The sequence below is a fragment of the Rhea americana genome, unplaced genomic scaffold, assembly GCF_003343005.1.
Source record: "Rhea americana isolate MKP2758 unplaced genomic scaffold, rheAme1 scaffold_222, whole genome shotgun sequence".
In the NCBI taxonomy this organism is placed as follows: Eukaryota; Metazoa; Chordata; class Aves; order Rheiformes; family Rheidae; genus Rhea; species Rhea americana.
In genome coordinates, this window is record NW_028186337.1 from 841,948 (window position 1) to 865,700 (window position 23,753).

A 23,753-nucleotide genomic window follows, 5' to 3' on the forward strand; every position below is an offset into this window, starting at 1 on the left:
GGGCAGAAAGAAGTTCTCTTTCTCCATCTGGCTGCCTAGTTTCGTGCAACTGGTGCAGATTTTATATTTTGCTGAGACTGGCCAGCAAACCCAGAAGGCGCTGGTGCGGAAAGAGATGCACACMCGCAGCAATCCCACCAGGCTTGCTTTCCCTTTTTAAAGAAAGCCAGCTAGAAAATAAGCACCCTCAAGAAAAATAACATAAATGAAGCAAAGAAAGAGGCACAYTAAGAAACTTGTGCTGCCACTTAGAAAGTGTTGAAAATAATTCATTTCAGGAATTCTTCGTACCTGACATTTAGTGTTTTCTTTTCCCCAGGACATTTTTAATTGCAGGGGACATTGACATTAAAAAAAAAAAGGAGAATTTATTACACTTGCAACTTCTACGGCCCCTGCTGCTTGTCCGTCAGCTGAATTTCTATTGCACTGATGATATAATAATTATTTTCCCAGCAACTAATTGCAATGTCAAACACAAGATGACTTCAAGGGGGCAATAAGCAGCAGGACTGGTGACACGTGGAAGAGAGAAAAAATGTGTCGCATGCAAAACAAATGTCCCCATTCAGGGGAAAAATGGGGGAGGAAGAGGGACCGGCTGGCCTGAGCCGTTCTTGCAGGGGCTTCCTCCATCTCCTGCTCCCTCCCCGCAGGGAGCAAGGCTTTGCTACGAGACCTTCCTTTGCCTCTCCGCTTCTTTTTCGGTCTTCCCCGTTCAATGATTTTGGTGGATCCTCTTTGCTTTCCCCCTCATTTATTTCGTGTTTCAAGCCCCTCCAGGGCACGGGACCATTTTGCAAGTCCGAAGCGAGAGCCCGGCCCTTGCTGTCCAAAGCCTCGTGGTCCGGGCCAGTCCGCGCAGGCTGCGCTCTGCTCGACGGGCCAAGCCTTGGCCTGGCACGGCCCTGGGAGCCCACCTGAGACAGGGTCAGGCAAAGGCAGCATCGCTGGTACGCGGCCGAATGTGACCGCCAGCATTTTGATGTGGGGGTGGAATAAAAAAGCGTCTGTGAGGGTGGAGGAGTTTGCACGTAGAAATACCCGCTGCTGCTAACACACACCAAAATCCCGGCGGACGGGCAGGACGGTGCCTGGCCGCAGCTCACCCCCGTTCAGYGCGGGGGCCGCTGACACGCTCCCGGTGGGAGGCGAGCAAACAGCGCGGCCGCTGCGCTTGGGGCAGCGGTGCTCCATCGATTCGCGGGCCTGCGGACAAGAGGGCTGTTCAGCTCCGTGACTTACAGCCCAAAGCTTTCTTGCTTTTGGGCACGCCAGCGTCGTTGGATTTTGGAGTAACTGCTGCCCGCACCATGCCGAACGCAGCAAAAGCTATGGAAACGAGCCTGGCAGGGGCCTGCCCGTCCTGGGAGAGCGCCAGGGGTGCCGCCGGCAGGGAATCATGGTCACCGCGGCCAGAGGCTCTGCAGCGGGCCCGTGTGGAGGCACCTGGAGGTGCAACAGCATCCCAAACCCCGGCAGGCTTCTCCAAGCAGTGGCAAGGCTTGGTCTGCACAGTCCCTCCGAAAACAAACCCTGTGTTAAATTTGTTTCTTTGCATTTCCCACTTTGCAGACTGCGTCCCCATACCGTGGTGACATCTGAGTTGGGAGGAGTCATTTCCACCAGGTTAATGAAGTACGGCTCATCTTTCCAAGTGGGATAATTATCGTTGATGTCCAGCAGCGTGATGTTCACCTGCAAGAAAGAAAACAAGGAAAATCACTGCTGCGATCATCAACTCAGCTGCCTGCAAGGTAGCAAGAGTGCTCTGATCATCAGAGCCAGAGGAATATGGGCTGATGGATGCCAGCMGTGGTGCCTCTGCCTTTCCTCTGAAGATATATCACCAATAGGGTCCCTTGTAGCCACCCAGCGGCTCCCAAGCGGTGGACAGAGCTCACAGGGTTTGCTTTGGAAATGCCAGTCCTTGTTTCTGGCAGATGAGAAAGGGTTTCTCCCAGAAAAGCTGCCGGGATCATGTGAATGTCTACTGCTCGGTGCCCGAGATCTCCCCAAAGAGATACAAGGGTTGCAGGGCGGGTCACCTTGTCAGGGCTGGACAAAGACGGAGGCCCTGATTTACTGTGCGAATTGTTACTCACTGAATCGAGCTCAGATTTCTACCACTGCTGTTCAGCACGCCCTTGGAAAATCAGCGTTCCCCAGCTACCCCTGCCAGGGGATTAACCGAGGAGGACAGACCTGGGGCRCTTCCCCAGCTGGGCTCTCCTGCTACCTAGCCCTTCTTCAGGGACCACCCCTCCAGAAACTCGACAAGCCCTGTACTGGCTATCGCAGACATCACAGCTACTATGGATGTTAACGCCCCCCGCCTAGCCCTGTACCCGCAGAGGGTACGCTTCGCTCCGGGGATGCTGKGCGGCTCTTCGCGGTCCTTCGGCCGAAGCAGGCTGAAACGCTGGTGCCACCCCGCGGCAGGAGMGGGGAATTTGGAGACTGCAGGCCCCGGGGATGCGCAGGGTGCTGATTCTCAAGCCCAGCTACCAGGTTGACCTCTGGGCAAGGCCAGCGGCCCACCTGTACCCCGAGCACCCCAGGGGCTTGTCCGTCACCCGAGGACGGGAAGCACGGGTTATCACGAACCACGGCTGCAGCGCGGCCTCGTGGTGCTACGGATGGGAAAGACCGCAGGAGGGCTACCRCCATGAGCAGGTTCACCCTTCTTCATGTTCTCTCTCCCAGCCTTATCTCAGACAACTGCAGAGCCAGTTGGCTTTTTCCAGAGCGTGCATTCACCCAGAGACCCCACGGAGGAACACTTTTGCTCTCCCACAACGCCACCCATAGACAGAAGGGTTCCTTGCACCCCAAGCAAATGATCAGACCCCTGGCTTTTGGCTGTGGTGTGATCAGAAATCCGTCCTGTCCTGATGAGATCAGAAATCTACTTAGCACCCAAGGCAAAGTTAGAACTGTGAAGTAAAGGCATTTTCCAACAGTAACTCATTTCACTAAAAGCGTTCCTTGACTGCTCTCCTAGACACGCGAATGCCAGTACCTCTGATCACCAAAGCAATCACAACTATCCTATTTACGAAACATGAAACACTGTTAGTTGATGCCCAGGTATATATATGTCCTAGGGACCTTGCAAAGCCCCTGAGACCTGGACCCTTAATCCCACTTCAAAAGTTAAGATAGGAAATGGCTCTGAGTCCCAGACATGTATTCCTGCTAGTGACAGCAGGCAAACTTTTAATCAGCCACCAACTTCCCATCAGGTTTTAAGGTTCTTTAACCACAGATACTTTACGGAAAGCATTCTGTAGGCATTTTTTTCCCCTCCTAATTGCAATCTCTGTTGCAGATAGCTTTTTTCCTCCTCTTAACAAAGGTTTTAGGAGAACATCCTCTCATCTGGAGCTCCAAAGGGAACCCAGCATCCTCCAGGCTGTACTCCTTTGCCCAACCAGGCCTGTAATGTGTCTCTGGGAGATTCAGTAGGAAGCTTATAGTTTCCTTTTAGGATACGTACACCTCTCTATGGCCCTCGGCACTGGTGACAATTATTTCAGTGAACTCTTCAGCACAACTGTAGTATTTCTCTACATTGCTCTGTTGCCCGAGACATCTCTTCTGCAATCAAACCAAGGATCCCAGGAGAAAGAGAACCTAAATGCTGTGATGTGTTCAAACTGACATGGTGCCACGAGCAGCGAGAGATTGATCCTTGGCTTCTGACTTACTTTTATTTCCAAAGACCCTTACAAACCCTTTGCAAAGCTCTTTCAAATGACAGGTAGAATGTAAGCTCTGTAAAAGGCAGGTACTTCTTTCCCAAGGTCTGTGAAGGGCAAGGCAAACTTATTGCCAGAAGGTTTAAATCTGCTGTACAATGGCCTCTGCCTCCACTGGAACTTTCTGAGGACCCCAGGAATCAAAAGTAGCTTGGAAACCCTTGATCCAGGCAGTATTTGAATAGCAGTCACGAGGAAYAACTAAGCACTCCTGCAGGTCTCCAGCTAAGCGTTTTCTCAAGAGGCGTTAACAAAGGGAGCCTTGCCGTGGGTGGGACAGGTACGCGTTCCCGTGTGCGCGCCAAGAGGGACACAAAAGGCAGGGGAAGAGCAAGTGGCTCCAGGGCGAGCGGCCTGTTAGCAAAGAGAGCCCGCTTTCCAGTGTTAAACACCCTACTCGTGTCCGGCCAGTCCTTCCGCAAAGGCCGTGGACAGCCGTGGAGACTGCCCCACGGGCGGATGCCACCACAGGCTCTTTGCACTCGCAGCCAAAACTAAACACTGTTAGTAAAGGCAGCTGAACTCTTTGGTAGCCGAGTGCCTCAGATGAAAACTGTCTGAAGGCTGAAGCAAGCTGGCACCAGAGCTCACGTTACACCCCGCCCCGGGTAGTACCAGCCCCAGAATCACTCCCCTCGCCAACCACCACTGCCAGGAAATCTTAGGTCCAGCTGGAAAGAAGATACACCCACCATAGCAATGCCTGTCTTCTGGTAATGGCCCACGCCTCCATCCACCGCCCGGACAATGAGGATATATTCAGATTTGGCCTCTCGGTCCAGCAAAGAAGTTGTTGTGATTTCCCCTGCAGCACCAAAAAAAAAAAAAAAAAAAAAGGGGGGATAGAGATGTCAAAGTGTGACTTCCCAGCCATGGCATGGGGAACAGGAGCTTGCATGGAAAAAAAGAGACGCTTGAAAATGGAGAGCAGATCCTTCACAAAGGATTCAGTTGCAAATGGATGGCTGGGATTTCCCGGGACATCCCTGAGCTGAATACCTCTGCACTACTCTYCACAAGGGCAAACTGACACACCTGGGGTTTTCAGGGAGCTGCTTCCAAAGTGCCTCTTAGACCATTGGGATGATGACGCCAGGCTCACCGGAGGAACAAACTGGTCCCACCCTTAGTGCTGACAGTGCCACAACACCACGGACCGCACTTCTCTGGGGATCGTCCTTCCCAGCGTCCAGTGTCGGCAGCACTTGGCTAATGAGACTGTCCCATCTTCCCCTCCGGCCCTCTGCTCCCTCCCCTCCGCCTCCCGCCCCGGAAAGGTGATGAACGTGGGCCKTGCCTCACTACAGAGGAGCTTGGATGGGATGTGAAGAGCTCACCCACAAAGCGACTGGAGGGGCAAAATTAATCTCGGTAAGAGAAATTTGTAAAGTTAAAGGTCTTCTTAAAATACATTTGCTTTCAAACTTTTGCAGCACCGATTAATTCACAGGCTGAAAGAACTAATCGCAGGAAAAAAGTGTAGGTGTGCGTGTGTCATAATGATGGATCTGTCCTGTCCACAAAATTACATCCACCTARGCGCACCTTTGCAGGGTAGGTTCAGCTGCCCCGAATCGGCAACGCGCGCAGATAGCCCTGAGCTTCTCAAAGTCCCCGAGACACACGGACGCCTCCTCCCTTCCTTCCTTTCCACGGCGTAGCTTAGCCTGGGAACGCCAGACGGGCAAAGGAGATCTGTGCTTTCCAGCCCAGCCCAGAGGACCGGAGTGGGACTGAGGGGGCGACCGAAAGGGGAGCAGGCAGCCCGAGCGCGGAGGCTACCGGAGCGAGCGTTGATCCGGAAGTGAGAGGACCCTTCCAGCGAGTAGATAATCGACTCCTGCCCGTACTCCCGCGAGCGGTCCATGTCGGTGGCATTCAGAAACAGCACCGTAGCTCCTGGTGGGGAGACGCAAACGCGGGGTTTTCACGTTAATTTTAACGCTAAACTCGGGAAAACCAGGCCGAGCGAGCCTTTACCARAACGGCGTCGAACGCGCAGCGGGGCGCAGGCGGCGGCTCCGGGGCTGCCTCGCTGTGGGGACGCCGGGGGTCCCGGCTCGCGCGGGCCGTTTCGGGAGCCGAGGCGGGAGCCGCTGGGGAAGGGCTGCGATGTCACAGCGGCGCGTGCAGAGAAGGGCCTGAGCGTTACGCACACGCACCGACACCACGGCGTTTTGCTCTTTCGCTTGCCGCYCTGCGCCTTGTCTGCCAGGTCTTTGGGCTTTCCTCCTCACTTCCCCCAAAAGCTCTCAGCTAAGCCACTACGGCTGTACGATCCCCAACGCGGAGAAACGCCCGCAAGGGCGCACTTCCCGTACCTGCCATAATGTCCTCCACGACCGTAATGACGTAGGACGGCTTGCTGAACATGGGTGGGTTGTCGTTTTCATCCTGAAGCAACAAAAAAGTTCAAGACGCTGGTTTGGAAAAGAGAAAATGATTGAATAGCTGCCAGAGGCTGCTACGGGCTGCAGACACTCCTGACCCACCGTGCCTCAAGACAGCAGCGAGGGGGAAGGCRGCCTGAGGGCTAAGGCACGGAGGAGGAACCGATCTGAGCAGACCATCACCACCCAAGAAAGCCAGAAAACAACACCCATCTCCTGCCTCCAGGTCCTGCACGGCACAAGCCTGTGGCAGGAAGCGCAGGCACCCAGACTGCACATCCCTTGGGCTCACCGCGCCGTGTGGACACCAGGCACCGGCACAGCCACCCCGTGTCCCTGTCTCCCCACACTGTGGCCAGCGACGAGGAGCAGGCGCTTTGCAAAGAGGCCAGCCCTGGCAGCACCAGGGAGCCTGCCTCCAGCAAGGAGACTTCTTGGTCTACCACTCTGAGCTGCTCGAATGGTGCAAGGCGACCGAAGCAGAAAGGACRCTCTGGTCACAAATACCTTTGCTGGCTGCACCCTTCAGCTGCAGAGAGGCCACAGGAGGGTTTCTCCCACCAGACACCCCGGTGGGCCTGCGCCTGCCCCAGCGAAGGGGCTAGCAGGGGGTCACCGAGGCGCTGCGGCTCTGGCAGAGCACCAGCTTTTCTCTCTTGCTGTTTTCGCTGCGGTGATTTTAGGGACAGGTACAGAGGATTTGGCGAGGGTCTGCGGCACAGAGCGGCCTCCTGTGATTTAACCATATTCAATTCAAGTAGAGCTGAGGAAACCCTGCTGCTTCCTCCCTACTGTTTGCTAGGGAGCATGTTATGCAAGGTTCCTAGCTTTCTTTCAAATACAAGTGGAGCCAGCTAGCTGGCGCTGCAGGGGAAGCGGTGGAAATCGCACTGCCCCCAAGTGCTAGAGCACATGCCGAGTAAGTAAACCCTTACAAAGACAGGCTTTTCCCCCCTCGCTTGTGTTTAGCTGTAGGAATTCTGTGGATATTTGCAGGGAGCGCAGGTACAGCATTTTCCAAAGGGAAGCCGGTTTGCATATCAATGTGCTGCCCCCGAGCTTGTCTCTGCCAGAGACTGTGGCAGTCCTGGCGAAACCAGTCAGGGGCAATTGCTTGAAACGTTCCTCGGAACAGATTTAGAGACGAGTTTAAAGCTCCCCCAGATGGGCTTTAAATGCTGTTTAAATAGTGTTAAGAATCAGCCTTAAATGAACCAAACTCAATAGCCTTTGGAGGGAAGAATGGAGCCGCCAGAACATTAAAACACCGTTATGGGCTTTGCCATTTTCCCGAGGCTGCTCCGGAGATGTCTTCTACCTAGAGACTGCTGATGGACTCGCAGGCTCAGCTGCTCCTGCTGCCACTGAGCTCGGTATTTGAGGCAATTTCACGTGCCAACGATGCCCATCATACTGTAATTAAATTGCCATCCTCTGCTCTCTTTGCYGGAAGCAGGTGGTCTTTAATCAGCCTTTGCATCCCTCAGCTTTCCACCACGGCTTCTTCGGATGGTAATGAGGAAACYGCCTGCTGCCCCTGCGCCGTCCGTCTTTGCCGAGTGTGGCTGTCAGCGGGGTCAGCGTGATCGCCCGAGGGCCAGTGGTCCGGGCTGAGTGGGCACTAGCCAGAAGAGAAGCTGTGCCGCTACATCAGCGGCCTGAGTTAATAAGCCGGTGCCCGGCACCACCGTGGCCCGGTAAACCGGCTTTCGGAAAGGCCTGGGCTCGATGTCTGGCCAGCTCCCCATCCGGACGGGGCTGGACCGCACCTGCCTGCAGGGCGTTCTTCGAGAAATAAATCCCCCCGCCAAGGCAGGCAAACTCCCGAGCTTTCCACCGCTCCCCAGCTGCTGTCGGTGAYGGGATCCAGCGCACGTCCTATTGGAGAGGGCCCCCAGCTAGCACTGGCMTCCGAGCTCATCGCCTCTGGCGAGAACAGCTTAGCGTGGGCTCCAGCTCCACAACCCTCCTCCCCAAAGGCTGGACCTACGCCCTCAGGCTAAGAGGGCRTCCTGCTATCTTCAGAGGTATTGGGGGGCTGGTAGTTGCTGCACCCACCCTAGCTGTGCCCACCCCTTTACTCCACCCTTGCACACACCAAAAGTTGCTGGCTCATCGCAGCCAGCAGCGTCAGCGCGAGGCAGAAACGTATTAGCGGTGATATTTCCCCGGATCCTGGCGTCGCGCTCGCTATTAGTTCTAATTCAGTGGCTCCCTCTACAAAAGCTTATTGTCCCCTAATGGGAAGTCTACAAGGCCACTTTGACTTTATTAAAAACCAACAACCAAAGGATGAAAAAGAATTACCGCCCTCCAATGCTTGTTCTCGTGCTACCTCTCCACATCTTTTTTCCTGAAGTGCCTTTGCAAAACATTTCCTCCTCATCATTTTTTTCCTCTCTCTCTCTCTCTCTCTTTCCCCCCCCCCTCCAGTTGAGAGAAAATCCCTTTGGTTAGAAGTGGAGAACATGACAGCTACTTAAAAACCACCAGCGTACAAAACCAACCAGAAGGAGATGACCTTTTCAAGAGTGGTCTTTAGACAGATGTGATTATACCGTCTGAAGAACGGCACGGAAGGGACGTATTAGCCACCACTAAACCCCTTCTTGCTTTGCCTTATTCCCCGCTCTCCCGAGTATTTTGAGGACTGCCTGGTCCTGGAGCGGGAGGAGAGGCGTGCTCACGGGACGTGGTTCCCATCCTACAGCAGCACTCACTTCATCTTCTGGCTCGCAGACTGACGTGACTGCCAGCCCGGCTTAGATCAGATCACTGCGAGACTGACGGSTTATCAAACAAACCGTCTCCATCGCCGATGCCTCCCTGCAGCCTTTCGCCAGCCACAACATCCCTCAAAGCGACGATCTGATCTAATCTTCCTGAGCAACAGAGAGACRCTTTACCTCTCCCAGCAGCAACCCCCTTCTCGAGGGGGTTCGTACCATGCCAGCGCGTGAAACGCAGCAAAGCACGCGGCACAGCCAGCGTCCAAGGACCAATAACTTCTGACACCAAAAGTGCTAATGTGCACTTGATGTTCCCGTCAGACTCAGCGCTGTTTGCTTCCAGGCACCTGTAGGTCTTGGAGGGGGCGATGGGGAGGGAGGAACAGGAGAAGATCCTCCACTAATCCTCTCCAACTCTGCAGCACTGGAAACAAATGAAGTTGTTCTCCTGTCAGGCAGCTGCTTCCTTCGCCAGCCACTTTGATCCCCASGTGCCACAAGTCACCGGCAGGCTCTCCTGGGGCTGGCCGTCACGTTGGAGAGCAGAGGGAGGACAGCACCGCTCTTCACGGAGAGCTCCCGCAGCGTCCGCCAATGCCAGACCGCCGTCAGCGGAAACGGAGCTCCGCTGCGCTCTGCCAGACCTCTCCCCTCCGCGCCGGCGCCGCGCGCAGCACCGCTCACCCTGCGGGCTCGCGGGCACGGGGACGACAGCTAAAGGGCTTCCTGCAAGCCGAGAGAGGGGTTCGCCGGGCGCTGAATAAGCCTCCGCGGTGGAGAGCAAGGGTGGAGAGCCCCCCAGGCGGGAAAGCGCACGCCACGGGTTATTCTGAAGCCGGTCAATCACACTGCCGAGGAGGGCTGGCACGACAGCATCGCCGAGGGCCAGCTGAGCGCCTGCCGCAGGATCAGCGCACGCTGCTGGCAAGTCCTTTGGACTCGGCCGGGCTTCGCGTTACACACGGGCAAAGCAGGGGCGGGCTGACCAGCACCAGGCGCCAGGCGCCAGGCCCTGCCCAGGACGCGCTGGGGGAGCGGCGCTAGGGAAGCGCAGAGGGTGCCGCTGAGTGCCCAGGGAGGACCAGGACGGAGCAGGCAGGCTCGCGCCGAGCAAAGCCAGCTCGCGCTCGCCCTGTGCCGACCGTCGCCCGTGCCGCGTGGGCGCAGACGGGTGCCGTACTTACAAAGACCTCGATCGTGACCGGGACGGTGCTGTTGAGCGGTGGGTTGCCGGCATCCTTGGCCATCACAGTCAGGTAAACGACGCCGTTGGAGATCTGCTCGTAGTCAAGGGGGTGATTCACGCTGATCACTGAAAGGGCACGGAGCGCTGCGATCAGCGGTGCTGCCGGGAGGCCCCCGCTCTGCTAACGCGCACGCCGCGCCGGGTATCTGCGGGCAGCCTGCTCGCACAGCCCACACGTCTCCTGCTAACACGCGCTGCTCCTCACGCACGTGGGCATAGGCCGGAGCGAGCTGCATCCACGTTTGCCGTGGGCCAGAGCCACCCCAGCTCCCAGCACTGCTGATGGTGCCGGGAAGCGCGCCGGCTCTCAGCTCGCCGCACTAAAAGCTGCGCTTCTCAGCCGAAGGGCAACACGTCCCGCCAAGACTTCTCAAAGGCGGCCACGAGGCATGTATGGGGGCAGACCTGCACAGGGTGAGCTGCTCGCTCTACGGGGAAACAAGGCTCTCGAAACGAACCGCAGCAGGAGGCAAAAAACRGAACCACCTCTAGAAACCTCGTCTTCTGCCCTGGATAGCAAGCAGCAGGATAGCAGCAGGATAGCAGCTCCTCCTCCCGTACGCTGACTGCCTGCAAAGCCCCCTTTTCTTCCCAAGCACAAATCCTTCCTTTTAACTACAGTCGTCACGCAAGGCAAGGGACTGAGGTAATGTGTCTGCAGAAATTTCCATCTCTTAGCTGAAAGTTGCCACATCTCACAGCCCCGCAACAGCTCAGGCTGAGCCATTTTACGCAGCGTTGCAAAGGACCCGAAAGACCACGTTTCCAGTAAGGTCACTGCAAATGGAGGAGCTGCAATAGCCATTTCTTAAAATCTGCTGCCCTGATTGCTTGCAATTGCGTGAGCGGAGCCTGAGTGACTGCTGCTCTCCCAGGACCGTGCCGCTTTCGAGGCACGGGCGCTACGTCCCCGGAGCCAGCATCCCTTACCTCCATAGCCCTCCGACACAGCAATRTCAAAATAGTCCCGGAAAGCAGATGCCTGCACGATGCTGTAGGTGATCTGGTTATTTGGAGGGGAGTCTTCATCGGATGCCTAGGGTGAAAGCRGGAGGCAGAAAAGAGCTGCACGTAAATACAGAAGCTGTGCCTCTGAAACGCCGTGGGAGAGAGCTGCGGGAAGGGAAGGTGCGCACTGGGTCCGAGGGAAGGGGAGAAGCACAGGAGGAACATACTCATTCACCARTGGACATTTCTAACCCCTCTCTCCACTCTGCAGGGCTTTGGCCAGGTGCACCCCAAAATCAGGGCCCCAAGGGCTTGCAAATCAGCCTCGCCTCCCACCCCACGCTGAGAAAGGGCTCTCTCAGCACCACCCAGAGCACCACCCCAGGGACCTGCCCACCTCATTAAGCAGAGCACAGTGATAACCAGGCAGCACCTGTGCCCTGGAAGAGGCATCACACCTAGAGACACCTCACAGGCGTGGCTGGAGATGGAGGAGACACTCATTTCCCAAAGGGCCTTGGTGGAGGGAGCCGCCGCGGTTCCTCACCCGGAGCCGGAGCACCTGGGCGACGGAGGGCTCGTTCTCCCGCAGCGCCCCCAGGTAGGCCTCCTTCTGGAAGGTGGGCACGTTGTCGTTGACGTCGAGGACGTTGACCCGCACGCGCCCCGCCGTCTCCTCCCCGCCGCCGTCCCGGGCGATGACGGTCAGCGTGTAGCGCTGCGTGGCCTCGAAGTCCAGCCGCGCGGTCAGGATGATCACCCCCGTGTCCTTGTCCAGCGAGAAGCTGAGGGGTTGAAGAGAAGGAAACACCCACTGAAGATCAGCCCGCAGGATCCCGCTTCTGCAGAAGCCTCAGGTTCGTTTAACACTCAGAGGTGCTGGGACACCTGCGCTGCCCCTTAGTAAGCCACGATGGAAGCTCGGTGCCTGATTTCGTCTTTGGCAACGTGCTGAGAAGCCACCGGCTCTCGTTCGCCCCTTGGGCAGGGAGCACCGCTGCCAGCCTGGCACATTGAAGCTTGTCCCCCCGCGGCTCGGGGGCAAGGCAGGCAGAGCCACCTCCCTCTGCCCAGCTGCCTGAAGCTGGGAGCACCCAGCCGCAAGAAGAAAACCGAGGGATTAAAATTAAAAAAAAGCCCCAAAGGAAAAACGGAGTCAGAGGTTTCAATAAGGGGTTAGCTTTCCCACTTCCCATGGGTTATTGCAAAGGCAGGACATAACAAATACCCCTAATTTTCCATGTGAGTGACTCTTTGCTAAGCTTAGAAGGAGATTTTAAAGACCTGGAGTTATCTCGGTGGTTCTGCCGCACTTACTGGTCAGGATCGTCGCTGAAAAAATAGCTGACTTTTCCGTACGTGCCTACGTCGTTATCAGTTGCCTGAAAAACAAAAACCACCAAACAAACTAATTAGCAGAAGGAAGTGGTTACGGAGCCGTTGCAAAGCACGCCCTACCGAATCCCCYGCGACCCTCCTCGCCCGCGCGGGGAGCAGGCGGGCGACGTCCGCCGGGAGCCCGAGCCGTGGGCAGGCGCGCGGCGGGGCGACGGCCCGCTCCCGCGTACGGCCTCTCGTGTCAGCTCCGGATGAGCAAGCCAAGATTAATGTGTGTTTTGAAGTCTTTCCTCTAATGAATATATAAAATATGCATGAGCAGCGGCAGGAGAAAGGACCAGAAAATTTTATTTTTCAGATGAGGAAAGYGGAATAAAAGCCCTCAAATATCCTTTTCTTCCCCCAGTATATTTTCTAAATTGAGTCCTGTCTGGATTACTCGGAAAAAGCTGGGTCAAAGACACATTTTATGTCCAGATCCTATCGAAAGGCTGTATTTTAGGCCTGGCACGGAATACAACCCTGCTCCCAAAACCTGCCTGATTTATCTACGGCCTTGATTACCCTTGAGAGCAYGACAGGAGCCTGAGCATATCGGCGCGGGACGAACCTGCGCTGCCCCGCGCCCGGCTCRCCTCCTGCACTGCGCGGGGCGAGGGGAGCAGGCACGAAAAGCAGCCCGGGAGAGCGGACTCGTCCGCCAGAGCGGACCTCTCCGACCCGCCGTGCGTACRGCCGATTTGCCGCTCGACCACGCGATTCGCTGCTCCCTGCGTTTCCAAACTTCCACGTTGCACCAGCGTTTCCCCCCGTTAGCCCCTGCCCGCTTCCTTTCTTCTGCTGCTGCAGAGCTGGAACGCAAACGGCCTGTCTGCTTTTTAGGAGCTAACACCTCAAAACGTGCTTTTCCTTTCCAGATTTCCCTCTGCGCAAAATACTTTGCCCATGGGGAAAAGAAAAAAATCCTACAGCTTCTCTGAATAACCATAGCCCAAGCAGCCGAGAGCTACGCCCRGGAAATAACGAGTGATCGTGGCAAGGTGTTGCTTGCAGAGCTTTCCAGCTGAAGACGGGACGTGTGGATGGGCACCCTTCGCCAGCCTGCCGAGCGAGCACGGCTTTACAGCGCGCTGCGAGGCGGCAGGCCGAGGTCAGCGTCGTTAGGCGGYGGTCCACCAGAAGAAGGGCTGGTGGGGAAGTGGGCGAGAAGMACCGCGAGGCTTTGGCTGAGCATGGGATAGGGTGCAGAGCCAGCTGGCAGCACTTGTCCTTCAGCGCCAGCGATGGTCCCGCAGGTCCACCTGGGCGCCCACCCACGTGGGGTCGGGAAGCCYGGTCAGTCCTGGCTTGCAACCTGCAACTCCGCACCGTTCTCCGAGGGCCTTTCCGGAGCCGAGGGGCATCTCTCCCTCTGCGGCATCCAGCCTTTCCGTCTCRCCTGAGCCATTCGCTGCCTGCGTGCTGCCTCTTCTGGCTATCATCTTCTCCACTGCTGGCAACGCCTGGCACGTTCCCCTGGTCCTGTCACGATTTTCAGATGTATTATATTAATTAATGCCTCGCCTTGCGGGCAACTCCCATCAGAAGCACGCATCAGCTGGCAGCTGCTTAGGTGAGAAAGCAGCGGAGCCAGGCAGAAAGCTTCTGCCGTCCAACCTGGCAGGCAAGTTGCAGCGTCGTCTGCTACGAGCGGGTCCCCAACTTTCGATCTAGGAATTTTCCCGGGCGTCCTCGCTGTCACTCGTGGCCTTCCCAAACGAGCGGTGTGGACCGTGGCCTGCCACGGAAGAGCCCACCAGGATCGGTGGAGGCACRGGGTGTGTTTGGGGTGTCATCTGTGCCCGCTGCCGCTGTTAGACCTGAGGACCCATGGAGTCTTAAACGGTTGGTGTGACAGCACGGAGACGAGAAGGGCGTTTTCCACGCGCCCAGGCTGGCTGCCGATGACACTGTGATTTACAAGAGACCCGGCAGCGCCGCGGAGCGCAGGGAAAACTAATTCCCTTCATTTGGCCCCTTACGATTGCACTCGAAAGTGCTTATTGCAGTGACGGACAACGCCGGGCGAGTGCAATTTCCTTCTGCCGAGGGAAAAAAAAAACGCAGGGGAGAAGGAAGGTTAGAGGAAGGTTAGCACGGAGCCGTGCCGCGCGGAAGGCAGGGGAGCTCCGGGGCATGCCCCGTACGCGGCCCGGTCCCGGCGCGGCCGGGAAGGGACCGCCGGCAATGTGCGCAGCTGGCTGCTCCCTCCCGAAAATCCACCCGCCTCGCTCCCCCGCGTCTCCCGCGCCCTTCAGCAGGCAGTCGGTCGGCGCCGCCTTTGCCCGTCCCGTCGCCAGCTGTTTGCAGCGGCTCTGCCCCTCTCCGAGCGCCCGTCGGACGCCCGCGGCAGCGGAGGGTGAGCAGCTGGGCGGAAGATACCGGGGGCTCCACGGCAAAGAAGCAATCACACGGTTTTACGGCTCTGCACGTCCTGCCTGGAATATTAAAATGGGATTTGCCCACTGGAGCCTGCAAAGGTCAGCACGAAAACACGGGTCCACATCTGTACTTTTATGAGCTGTCACCAGCGCAGCCCGTTCCTGCAAAGCCCGTTCGCACGGCTAAGCTCTGGAAGAGTCCCAGGAGGAGAAAGCCCGGACCCTGGCCGGGCCCCTGGGCCCCGGCCGGGCGCCCTCGCCCCGCTGCGAGCGGAAAGGGGCACGGCGCGCAATTTGTTCGGGAAACAACAGCAACGTCTGACGTGTCGTAAGGATTGATGGAGCAGAAACCGACACGGGAGAACTCATCTTTAAACAGCCCCGCGGAGCCCCGGCGCTTCGCCGGTGATGGTTTCGACATCCATCATCCGCCGAGCCCCGCTGAACGGCTCCTTAAACCGCACGAGATTAACTCCTCTCGCAGCGGCTGCGGGAGGCTCCGGGGGACGAGCGCGGCAGTGCTTAAAGGGACACGAGGCTCTCCCCCAACGCGCCGCCCCCGCGGGCGCGCGAGGGTCGGGCTGGGGCCCGTCTCCGCGGCGCTCGCTCGATCCGCCGGCCAGGCGACGCCGCGACAATTCGGGCTGCAGCCTCGCCGGGTTTTACCGGAGCCCCGCCACGCTGCCGGGCACGAGCGCTCCGCTAACGAACCGTATTGATTTCATAGTCTCTTGTTGTCCACCTAAATGGCAAGCAGCACATCTGATAGATTAAATAACCACACAATTGCCTGGCTGACATCTCCATCGCTTCACTGTTAGGTCTCTAATGAATTTTACAGCCAAGCAAAACGGAAGGAATTAAGGTCAAAGTCCGACGCAGGAAACATAAATCCCCAGTGATTGCCGAAACATTCACAAGCGCCAGTCGTGCTTTCCACCACCTGCAACCCCATCTCGTCCAGGCAAGGAGGCCAACAGGCATCACCGGGGCCAGCGCGGTGGGAGAGGGAGGGGGGAGAGATGGACTCCTGGATGGACACCTGGAAACGGATGTGACCGTGTTGGACCCTGGCCTGGAGAAAGGCCACGGCAAAGCCCGGCCTGCGTCCAGCAGGCAGGAAGACCGTTCACCTTCTAACTTGATACCGCCAGTGGTTGCCCCAAGTGTGAAGCAAGTACAGCTGCACAGAGGTCTCTTTTCCTAAATGTCCAATTTAGAGTAACTGGCCTCTCCTTAACCCCTCAGTAGAGGCTCAGCATCCGTGTGGGAGACCACGCGAGGCTGCCTGTCCCCGGGTGACAGGGCCGCTGTCACGGGGTCACCCCAGCTGACGGCACCCGCCGAGAGCACGCTCTCGTGGGAGGTCTTGGCCGGAGGAGGACAGAGCCCTGGCTGCTCTGGGGCAGACGTGGGTGCTGGGAGTCACGGGGGTGGAAGGTTAGGGATGAACGGACGGGATGAAAGCCCAGAGGAGGCGAAGAGGGGTCTGCGCTGGGCTTTCCGCCTCGCAACGCTCCCAGGCTCAGAGGTGCCRTGTCTGGAAGAGCAGATATCGGCGTGGAGATGGTTATCGCCCTAAAGGGGTTGCTCGCAAAGGTGGGTGCAGCCGTGGTTCTCGCAGCAGCGAGTGGCCTCACCTGGGAAAACATCTCCCTCCATCTCGCAGCCACCTCCCAAAGCACCGGCACAGTCAAAATAGCGGCCAGGTAGAACCAGCAAAACCCATCCAACGACAACACTGGGAAAGGGTGAGGGAATCCTGCCGGCTGCCTTGGGCTTGGCAGGATACAGTCTGGACAGGCTCAGGTCTGCATTTGCTCCTTTTTTTTCCCTCCTTGTCTCGTGGGTTGGGTTGATTTTTTCCGGCTGTGATTTTTTTTTTGTCTTGTTTTTGCCACCTCTGCACGCCGAAGCTGTGTATTTATCCTGACAGCTCCATCAGGACGCAGAGCGGCTGCAAAAGCTGCAATAAGCGTCTCTCTCCTTAGCGCCTGGGCTGTCATGATTCCTATTCCACCCCGTTTCGGTCTCACGGATTGATATTTAGATTAAAGAGATAAACACAGCCAAAGAGCACTGGGCCCTGACAGAAGGACGAGGACTTCAGATCCGTCAGTCATGCTGCTACCTGCTAATTCCCTCCTCCCTTTCCCTTTATTTACAGAGAGGATTTGGTAAGAATACTTAAAAGGAACAAGGGGTGTGAGCGTATTTCAAAAAAAGGGAGCAACATGCATGGAGCAGAAAAGCCGTTTACATTTAACTTTCCAGGTGATCTGAAGTCTCCACTGTGATTATTTAACCATTTACTGTTTCACGTGTTGTTTGCGGTTTTCCTCTCTTCCTGCAGATAAAGGATTCAATTTTCTTTTAAGCAGTGGGGAAATTGGAAGAGGTGTTGCTCTGTTTAAGCGCAGCTGGGGTCGGGGGGATTCAGGGGGACTGAGAGCAACGAGATTAATTAAGACGCCAGTGGGGAGGGAGAGCTGCAGATGGGGGCAGGGGGCCGCTGGGGAGCAGGGCTGGAAGAGGCGAAGACGCCCAGGCTTGGAGGACATCTCAAATGAGCCCACCTTCTGCYGCCTCCTTGCCCCAGCTCTCACCCAGGCTGGAAGAGAAAAGCTGGTTGTTACCACGCCTAGGCCAAATTCTTCCCAACGAGGATGCACGCTGCCCCAAGCAGGTTCGTGTCCCACCCTGCTTCCAGCCTGCGATTGCCAGTCCCCCTTCCTCTCCAGCCTCCACGAGCTGCTCGTAAACCRTGCTTGTACGTCCCCACCGGTGCCCTGCGAACTCCCCCCTGCTTTCCCAAACCACCCCTCCTGGGGTGCCTGGTGCCTTAGCCCACCCTCTAAAACCTCCGCTCTCCCTGGATGTCCAGCTGACCGTCTCCAGTTACCACATCCCTTGCATTCACCCTGTTCAACAGTGGCTTTTGGCTGTATCTACGTTTCCAATCCACTTCAAGCAGAAAGAAAAGACCAAGACTTCGATACCCTTTTCCCCCAGTGCTTGACCGTTCTGTGGTCTCCACACCCATGGAGGAAGGCAGAGGCTGCGCAAGCTRCTCCTAACACGCATGCAAAAGGTAGCTTTCAAAAGAGCAAGGCACAAACACGCAAGCTACACGGGGACCTTTTCCTCCTGGGGAAAATTTGGAGGGTCAATTAATTGGAAAAGTGCTCTGCTAATGCCGTCGCAGTATCAGGAAACACTGTCCTCTGGCTACCTCTCAGCAAGAAGAGCCGTCCCACTTCAGTCCTGGCGTTCAAAAGCTTCCCAGAGGTCATGAGTGCGGCAACGAGCAGGTTATCTTCGCGCCTGATTCTTATTCCACGCGTATGCTGAAGGCATGCTCATCTCTGAAAGCTTTTTCATTCATCCATCGATTTGCAAGGTATTTTCCACCTCACTCCCAATTGCAAGGTATTTTCCACCTCACTCCCAACTCTCTCTCTCACTTCTGTATTTTCCAGAACGGAGCGCTTGCAAGCCAGGGGAAAGGGAAGCCAAACCTCACTCTTACAAAGCGCCAGTTGCTCCCCGAGCGCTCTGGGATTTAAGGAGAACGATGCAGGGTACACCAACGAGTCAGAGTGCCTGGATACAGGTAGAAGTCACGTAAGTCTAAGCAGTACCTTGGGGAGCAAAGCAGTTCTCCAAACTCCTTGCCGAGGCTGCCTCCCAGGCATCCACAAYACACACCCTTTCCCTCCAGCCTGCCCCAGAAAACCAAACCAAACTCTGGAAAAACCCTCCTTGCAGAAGACGGTCAGGGCTCCCACAGCCTCAGGCGGCAGCGGCGGCGATCTCCAAGGGAAGAGCCGAGCTCTCCCGCCGCGCTCCGGCCCCCTGCCAGCRCCTGGGGCCGGGGAGAAGCAGCACCCTGGCATTTCTTGCTCTACGTCTTGCTTCATGCAACTTTTCAGAAATTGGAGTGACGCAGGCTTTCCCTCCAGGGCAGCACCCGCAGTTACCATCACCACGCGAGAGGGGAACGCCGCGCGGGGTGGGTCCCGCAGAGCGACGGCAGCGAACGCACGACCGCCCGCAATATCCCAGCYGCCGGCAGCTCCGAAGCTGCAGCCGGCTCATCCGCTCCGGCTTCCCCAACTTTCGTCCCAGGCTGGTTTCTAACCACTACGTTCGTTTTCTTCCCCAGGCTGCAGCGGCAATTTCAGCAACGTGGGCCCCCCTCTCGTGCACGCTTTGGCCCCCGGGAAACTCGGGAGAGGGTCCGCCGCAGACTGACAGCTGATGCAAAAAGCCCTTTGCATTTTATATAGGTGTTGCATCGACGCCTGCAGCGCTCCTGCCCGGTGCGGGGAGACCACGCTACTACTTTTTTGTTGACCGGCGTTTACAGCTGGCTGGCAAGAAGGGGAATCAGGCCAGAATCGATTTTCCCGTCCCCAACGAGAGGCCAAAGGGAGGTCGAAGAAGCAGAAGAAAACTGACGGCTGGGTGGTAAGAGAGGAGCTTTCCCAGCCAAATTAAAGGTTGCCTTAATGAGAAGGGTAATGAAAGGTTAACTAGCACGCTTACTGCAGTAGGATCTTACTAACAAGGCTGCTGCTGAGGAAGCCCGGTGGTGACGAGGGCTGCGGGGGAACCCGGGTAACGAACGCACTGGGGCCCGCGGCGAGGATCCCCGGAGATGGGACAGCGCGCGGAGAGTAACCAGAAGAACCCCTCAGGAACGCAAATGCGAGCGGGTGCGAACATACCAGCTAACGCACTCCGCAAAGAAGATGGACCTTCCCTTCCCCCTTTCTCAGAAAATCCAGAAATTACGATCCGGACAAAGGGAAAGCGGTGCTCGTTGAAACCCGAGCCTTCGGCACCCRTCGGGATTACCGGCCAGGCGGGCGCACAGAGCTTATTTTACCTGGCTGGCCGCCTCCCGGGAGCAGCAGAAACCCGTTCCCAGGCGCAGTCAGYGCCGCGTCGTTGAGCTGGGCACGGCGGTTTGCAGCCTGAGCTGCTCCGTGTCTTCTCCTTTTCACCAAAGCGGCCTGTCTCGACTTTCCTCTGCCCCTTGACTAAGGKGGAAGGGAGCTGGGGGACATGGCAGAGTCCCCAGCTTGCTCCTTTTTGCCTGCAGACTCCCGAAGCCTGGCGCGGCTGGTCCGAACCCACGCGGTCAAGCCAGACYGGGGCAAGTACAGCAGAGGGAAGGCAGCGCGGAGCTGGGATTGCTTTACACACTTCCCTGGAGAACCATTTTGCTCGAGGCCCTCCAAGGCAAATCAAATACGTCGCTGTGTTAAAAACAAGCTACTCTTGGTTTGTTTGGGCTTTAATGACTTTGGTTATCGGAGCTTTTCAGGAGGACRTTGCTGCGCAGACCAGTAGGATACGAGAAGCTTAAATAGACCACCCTCCCCTTAATTCTTACTTCCTGCTGGGTCCTCTTAGGTCCCTTCTCCACTCCTCCAGGCCTTGCAGATGGAGTAGCTGCTGAGGACGAGGCACATAACTACGCTGCCCTGCAGATCCCTGGCTTTGGGGCAGCCAGTGTCTGCGTGTGACYGATTATTTTCTGCCCCAAGACCAGCGCTAGGATTATATCAGCTCTCCTGCTTCCCTTTTCACACCAGCACGGTGCTGCCAGCACCGCGCGTGTCCCATCACACTGTCAAGGCCACCACACAGCGGTCCGAGCAGCCGGCTGGCGCGCTGCAGGGTCCGTCTGGCAGGCGCAGACACGCGCTCGCACCTTCCCTGCTCTTCCAGCACGCTTCTCGCTCGCACAGCCGGGCRAGCAAAGGGGCCCGGCTGCTGTCAAAGCACGAGCGCGTCGCCCATAGGACAGCACAGGATGGCAGAAGGGTCTCCCCCCTGCTCCTCTCCCTGCTGAGGGGAGCTCTCTTGAAGCTGAGCTGCTCYTGATGACCCCAGTGGCAGTTTTATTTTCATAGCTTCTTCCACCCAAAAAAAGTGTTGGAAAACTCCGTCAAGGGCCAATGCCTCTTCTCCCCAAGTCACAGACGGTCCCAAAGAGCCCCATATGGCCTATTTCCAGCCCCACCACACTACAGCTAACTGGATGCAAATCCAGGGGCCCACATTCAGACCCTGCACACTATGGAAAGAAAGAGAAGCAAAGACTTGAGCAGCAAGATCTGATGCCTGAGCAGTATCGGTTTCCTTCCCAGTCAATGCGCTTGGGAACCTGCACTCAGCACCCTCGAGAGACTTTTTTTCTCTTGTCCAGGCTGTGCTACATCAGGGCTTCTAAAACAGCAGCTCCCCTCCTAGTGGCAGCAAGGCAGCTTGGATCAGGCCAGAGAGTAAGAGCAGCACGTGGGCATGTACTTAGGGCCTCTGCAGCCTCTGGAGCCAAGCAGGACTACGCAGGTTGGACTGGGCAGTTCAGGTCCTCCCTAGCCCAGGACCCGATCCTCCGCACTGTCTCCATCTCAAAGCAGAGGGTGTTCCTTCTGCGCCTTCCCTCATCTCACTCCCTTCTTCCACACACTCGCTTGGGGAATTYGCCCCGGGAATTTCATTGCTTGTACTAGAACTTGCTTCCTGCGGGGCTGGTACTGATACTGTCAGATAGCAGCGTGGATGTTTGTTTGCCCCTCCTTCATCTGCCTATTGAGGCACTCCTCTCTACAATGGATTTATCCTCTATCTGGTCTGAGATCTGCAGATGTGCCTCTTCAGTCCAGGAACTCATCTTCCCCTTCACACACAGGGCTCCTCAAATTGAGAGAGACAGGGCTGGAGATACTCTCCTCTCTCCTCCCTCTCACCCCAAGAGAAAAASAGTTGTTGGGAGCTATTTTGTAAGATGGATATTAACTYGACTTCAGCAAGGCTTTTGACACTGTCTCCCAGAACATCCTCCTAGAGAAGCTCAGGAAGTGTGGGTTAGACAAGGGGACAGTGAGGTGGATTGAGAACTGGCTGAAAGGCAGAGCTCAGAGGGTCRTCATCAGTGGTGCAGAGTCCAGYTAGAGGCCTGTGGCTAGTGGYGTCCCCCAGGGCTCAGTACTGGSTCCCATCCTGTTCAACGTCTTCATCAATGACCTGGATGAGGGGACAGAGTGCCTCCTCAGCAAGTTTGCAGATGATCCCAAGCTGGGAGGAGTGGCTGATACACCAAAGGACTGTGCTGCCATTCAAAGAGACCTGGACAGGCTCATGAGGAACCTCATGAGGTTCAGCAAGGGCAAGTGCAGAGTCCTGCACCTAGGGAGAAATAACCCCAGGCACCAGTACAAGCTGGGGGCAGACCTTCTAGAGAGCAGCTCTGCAGAGAAGGATCTGGGAGTGCTGGTGGATGACAGGCTGACTATGAGCCAGCAATGTGCCCTTGTGGCCAAGAAAGCCAATGGTCTCCTGGGGTGCATTAGGAAGGTTGTTGCCAGCGGGTCGAGGGAGGTGATCCTGCCCCTCTACTCAGCCCTGGGGAGGCCTCATCTCGAGTACTGTGTCCAGTTCTGGGCTCCCCAGGACAAGAGAGACATGGAGGTACTGGAGAGAGTCCAGCGTAGGGCTACAAGGATGATCAGAGGGCTGGAGCACCTGCCCTGTGAGGAACGGCTGCAAGAGCTGGGCCTCTGCAGCCTGGGGAAGAGAAGACTGAGGGGGGAATCTCATCAATCTGAGTAAGTACCTGAAGGGAGGGTGTCAAGGGGGACAGGGACAAACTCTTTTCAGTTGTCCCRTGTGATAGGACGAGAAGCAACGGGCAGAAATTGAAGCACAGGCAGTTCTGCCTGAGCGTGAGGGGGAATTTCTTCCCTGTGAGAGTGATGGAGCACTGGAGCAGGTTGCCCAGAGAGGTTGTGGAGTCTCCTTCTGCTGAGATCTTCAAGGCCTGCCTGGATGCAGCCCTGTCTAACACACTCTAGGTGACCCTGCTGAGCGGGGAGGTTGGGCTAGATGATCTCCAGAGGTCCCTTCCAACCTTACTGATTCTATGAACTCCATCCAAGGCACTAATGGTGGCTATGGCTGAAGATGTGGTTTTGGAGAGAGTTCTCTGCTTTGGCCAGGGCTCCTGACAAATCCAGACTGTGGGTGGAGGTGCACACCTACCACCTGGTTTTTATTTCAGTTGCTTGTCCTACAATGTGCATGCAACATTGTGGGACACCAGGTAGCGCCTGGAGTATGTGCTGCCTGCACTGTCCCTTTTGGGCTGCTTTCATCCATGGTGGTGCTTTCCCAGGGTCTCTGTCGCATGCTGCCAGCCACCCCAGGCTGGCCTGTCTGCTCTCTCTTACTCAACCGGCCAGCAAAAGCGTCACCCTCTCTGCATGCAGACTTCCCTCTTCCCTTGCCTGCCCCAAGCCCCACTCTGCCGGGGAAAGCTAGGCCAGAGAGGCTCGAGATCCCACCAGGCAGCACACTCCTTCCAGCAAGGCAGGGGTAAATCAAGGCAGCGTATGCACAGAACCGACTGACCAGGGCTCAGGCTGAAGATATTGGCAAGTTCTGCCCCAGCTACCAACAGATATTGAAGTATTTTTTTTTTCCTGAAACAACTGCCATGAAGCCTTTTAATAAAGTAACAGAAAAGGTCAGAGAAAGAATTTCACACTTCTTGAGCAGGCTGGCAGCCGGTATAACTACATGCCCTCCAGGAACACGAGGCACCAGGAACGTACACTGCACCCTAAATTAACTGGGGTCTTTGACACCCTTAACCAAGTGCTGCTTGGGCAGCTGCTAGCTTTTGACAGGTACTGGCTCGGCACTGGGTTTTCCGCAGGTGGCACAGCAGGAAGCGACACAGCCAGCAAAGAAGAGTGCACAGCACAGTACTCGCCACTTCTGCACCATGGGTAGCTCCTCTGCTTACTCCCCAGCAAAGGCAGGGCTCCCCCTCCAACAAGGTGGAGGTGGCACACGTGTAGGCAGAACATGCATAAGGACAGGCGTGCACACAGGCTGAATAGAGG

General features: G+C 56.6%; 1 protein-coding gene across 1 annotated transcript in view; it reads right to left on the minus strand.

The window, feature by feature from the left end:
• CDH23 (cadherin related 23) overlaps positions 1-23,753 on the minus strand; it is a 203,670-nt gene that overhangs the window by 49,733 nt on the left and 130,184 nt on the right. Inside the window, exons 14-21 of the mRNA XM_085305569.1 lie at positions 12,392-12,456; positions 11,622-11,859; positions 11,057-11,162; positions 10,065-10,192; positions 6,083-6,155; positions 5,544-5,660; positions 4,454-4,566; positions 1,591-1,698 (exon numbers count right to left, since the gene is read on the minus strand). Coding sequence (XP_085161695.1) covers positions 1,591-1,698; positions 4,454-4,566; positions 5,544-5,660; positions 6,083-6,155; positions 10,065-10,192; positions 11,057-11,162; positions 11,622-11,859; positions 12,392-12,456 — 948 coding nt within the window. The remainder of the gene's footprint in view (positions 1-1,590; positions 1,699-4,453; positions 4,567-5,543; positions 5,661-6,082; positions 6,156-10,064; positions 10,193-11,056; positions 11,163-11,621; positions 11,860-12,391; positions 12,457-23,753) is intronic.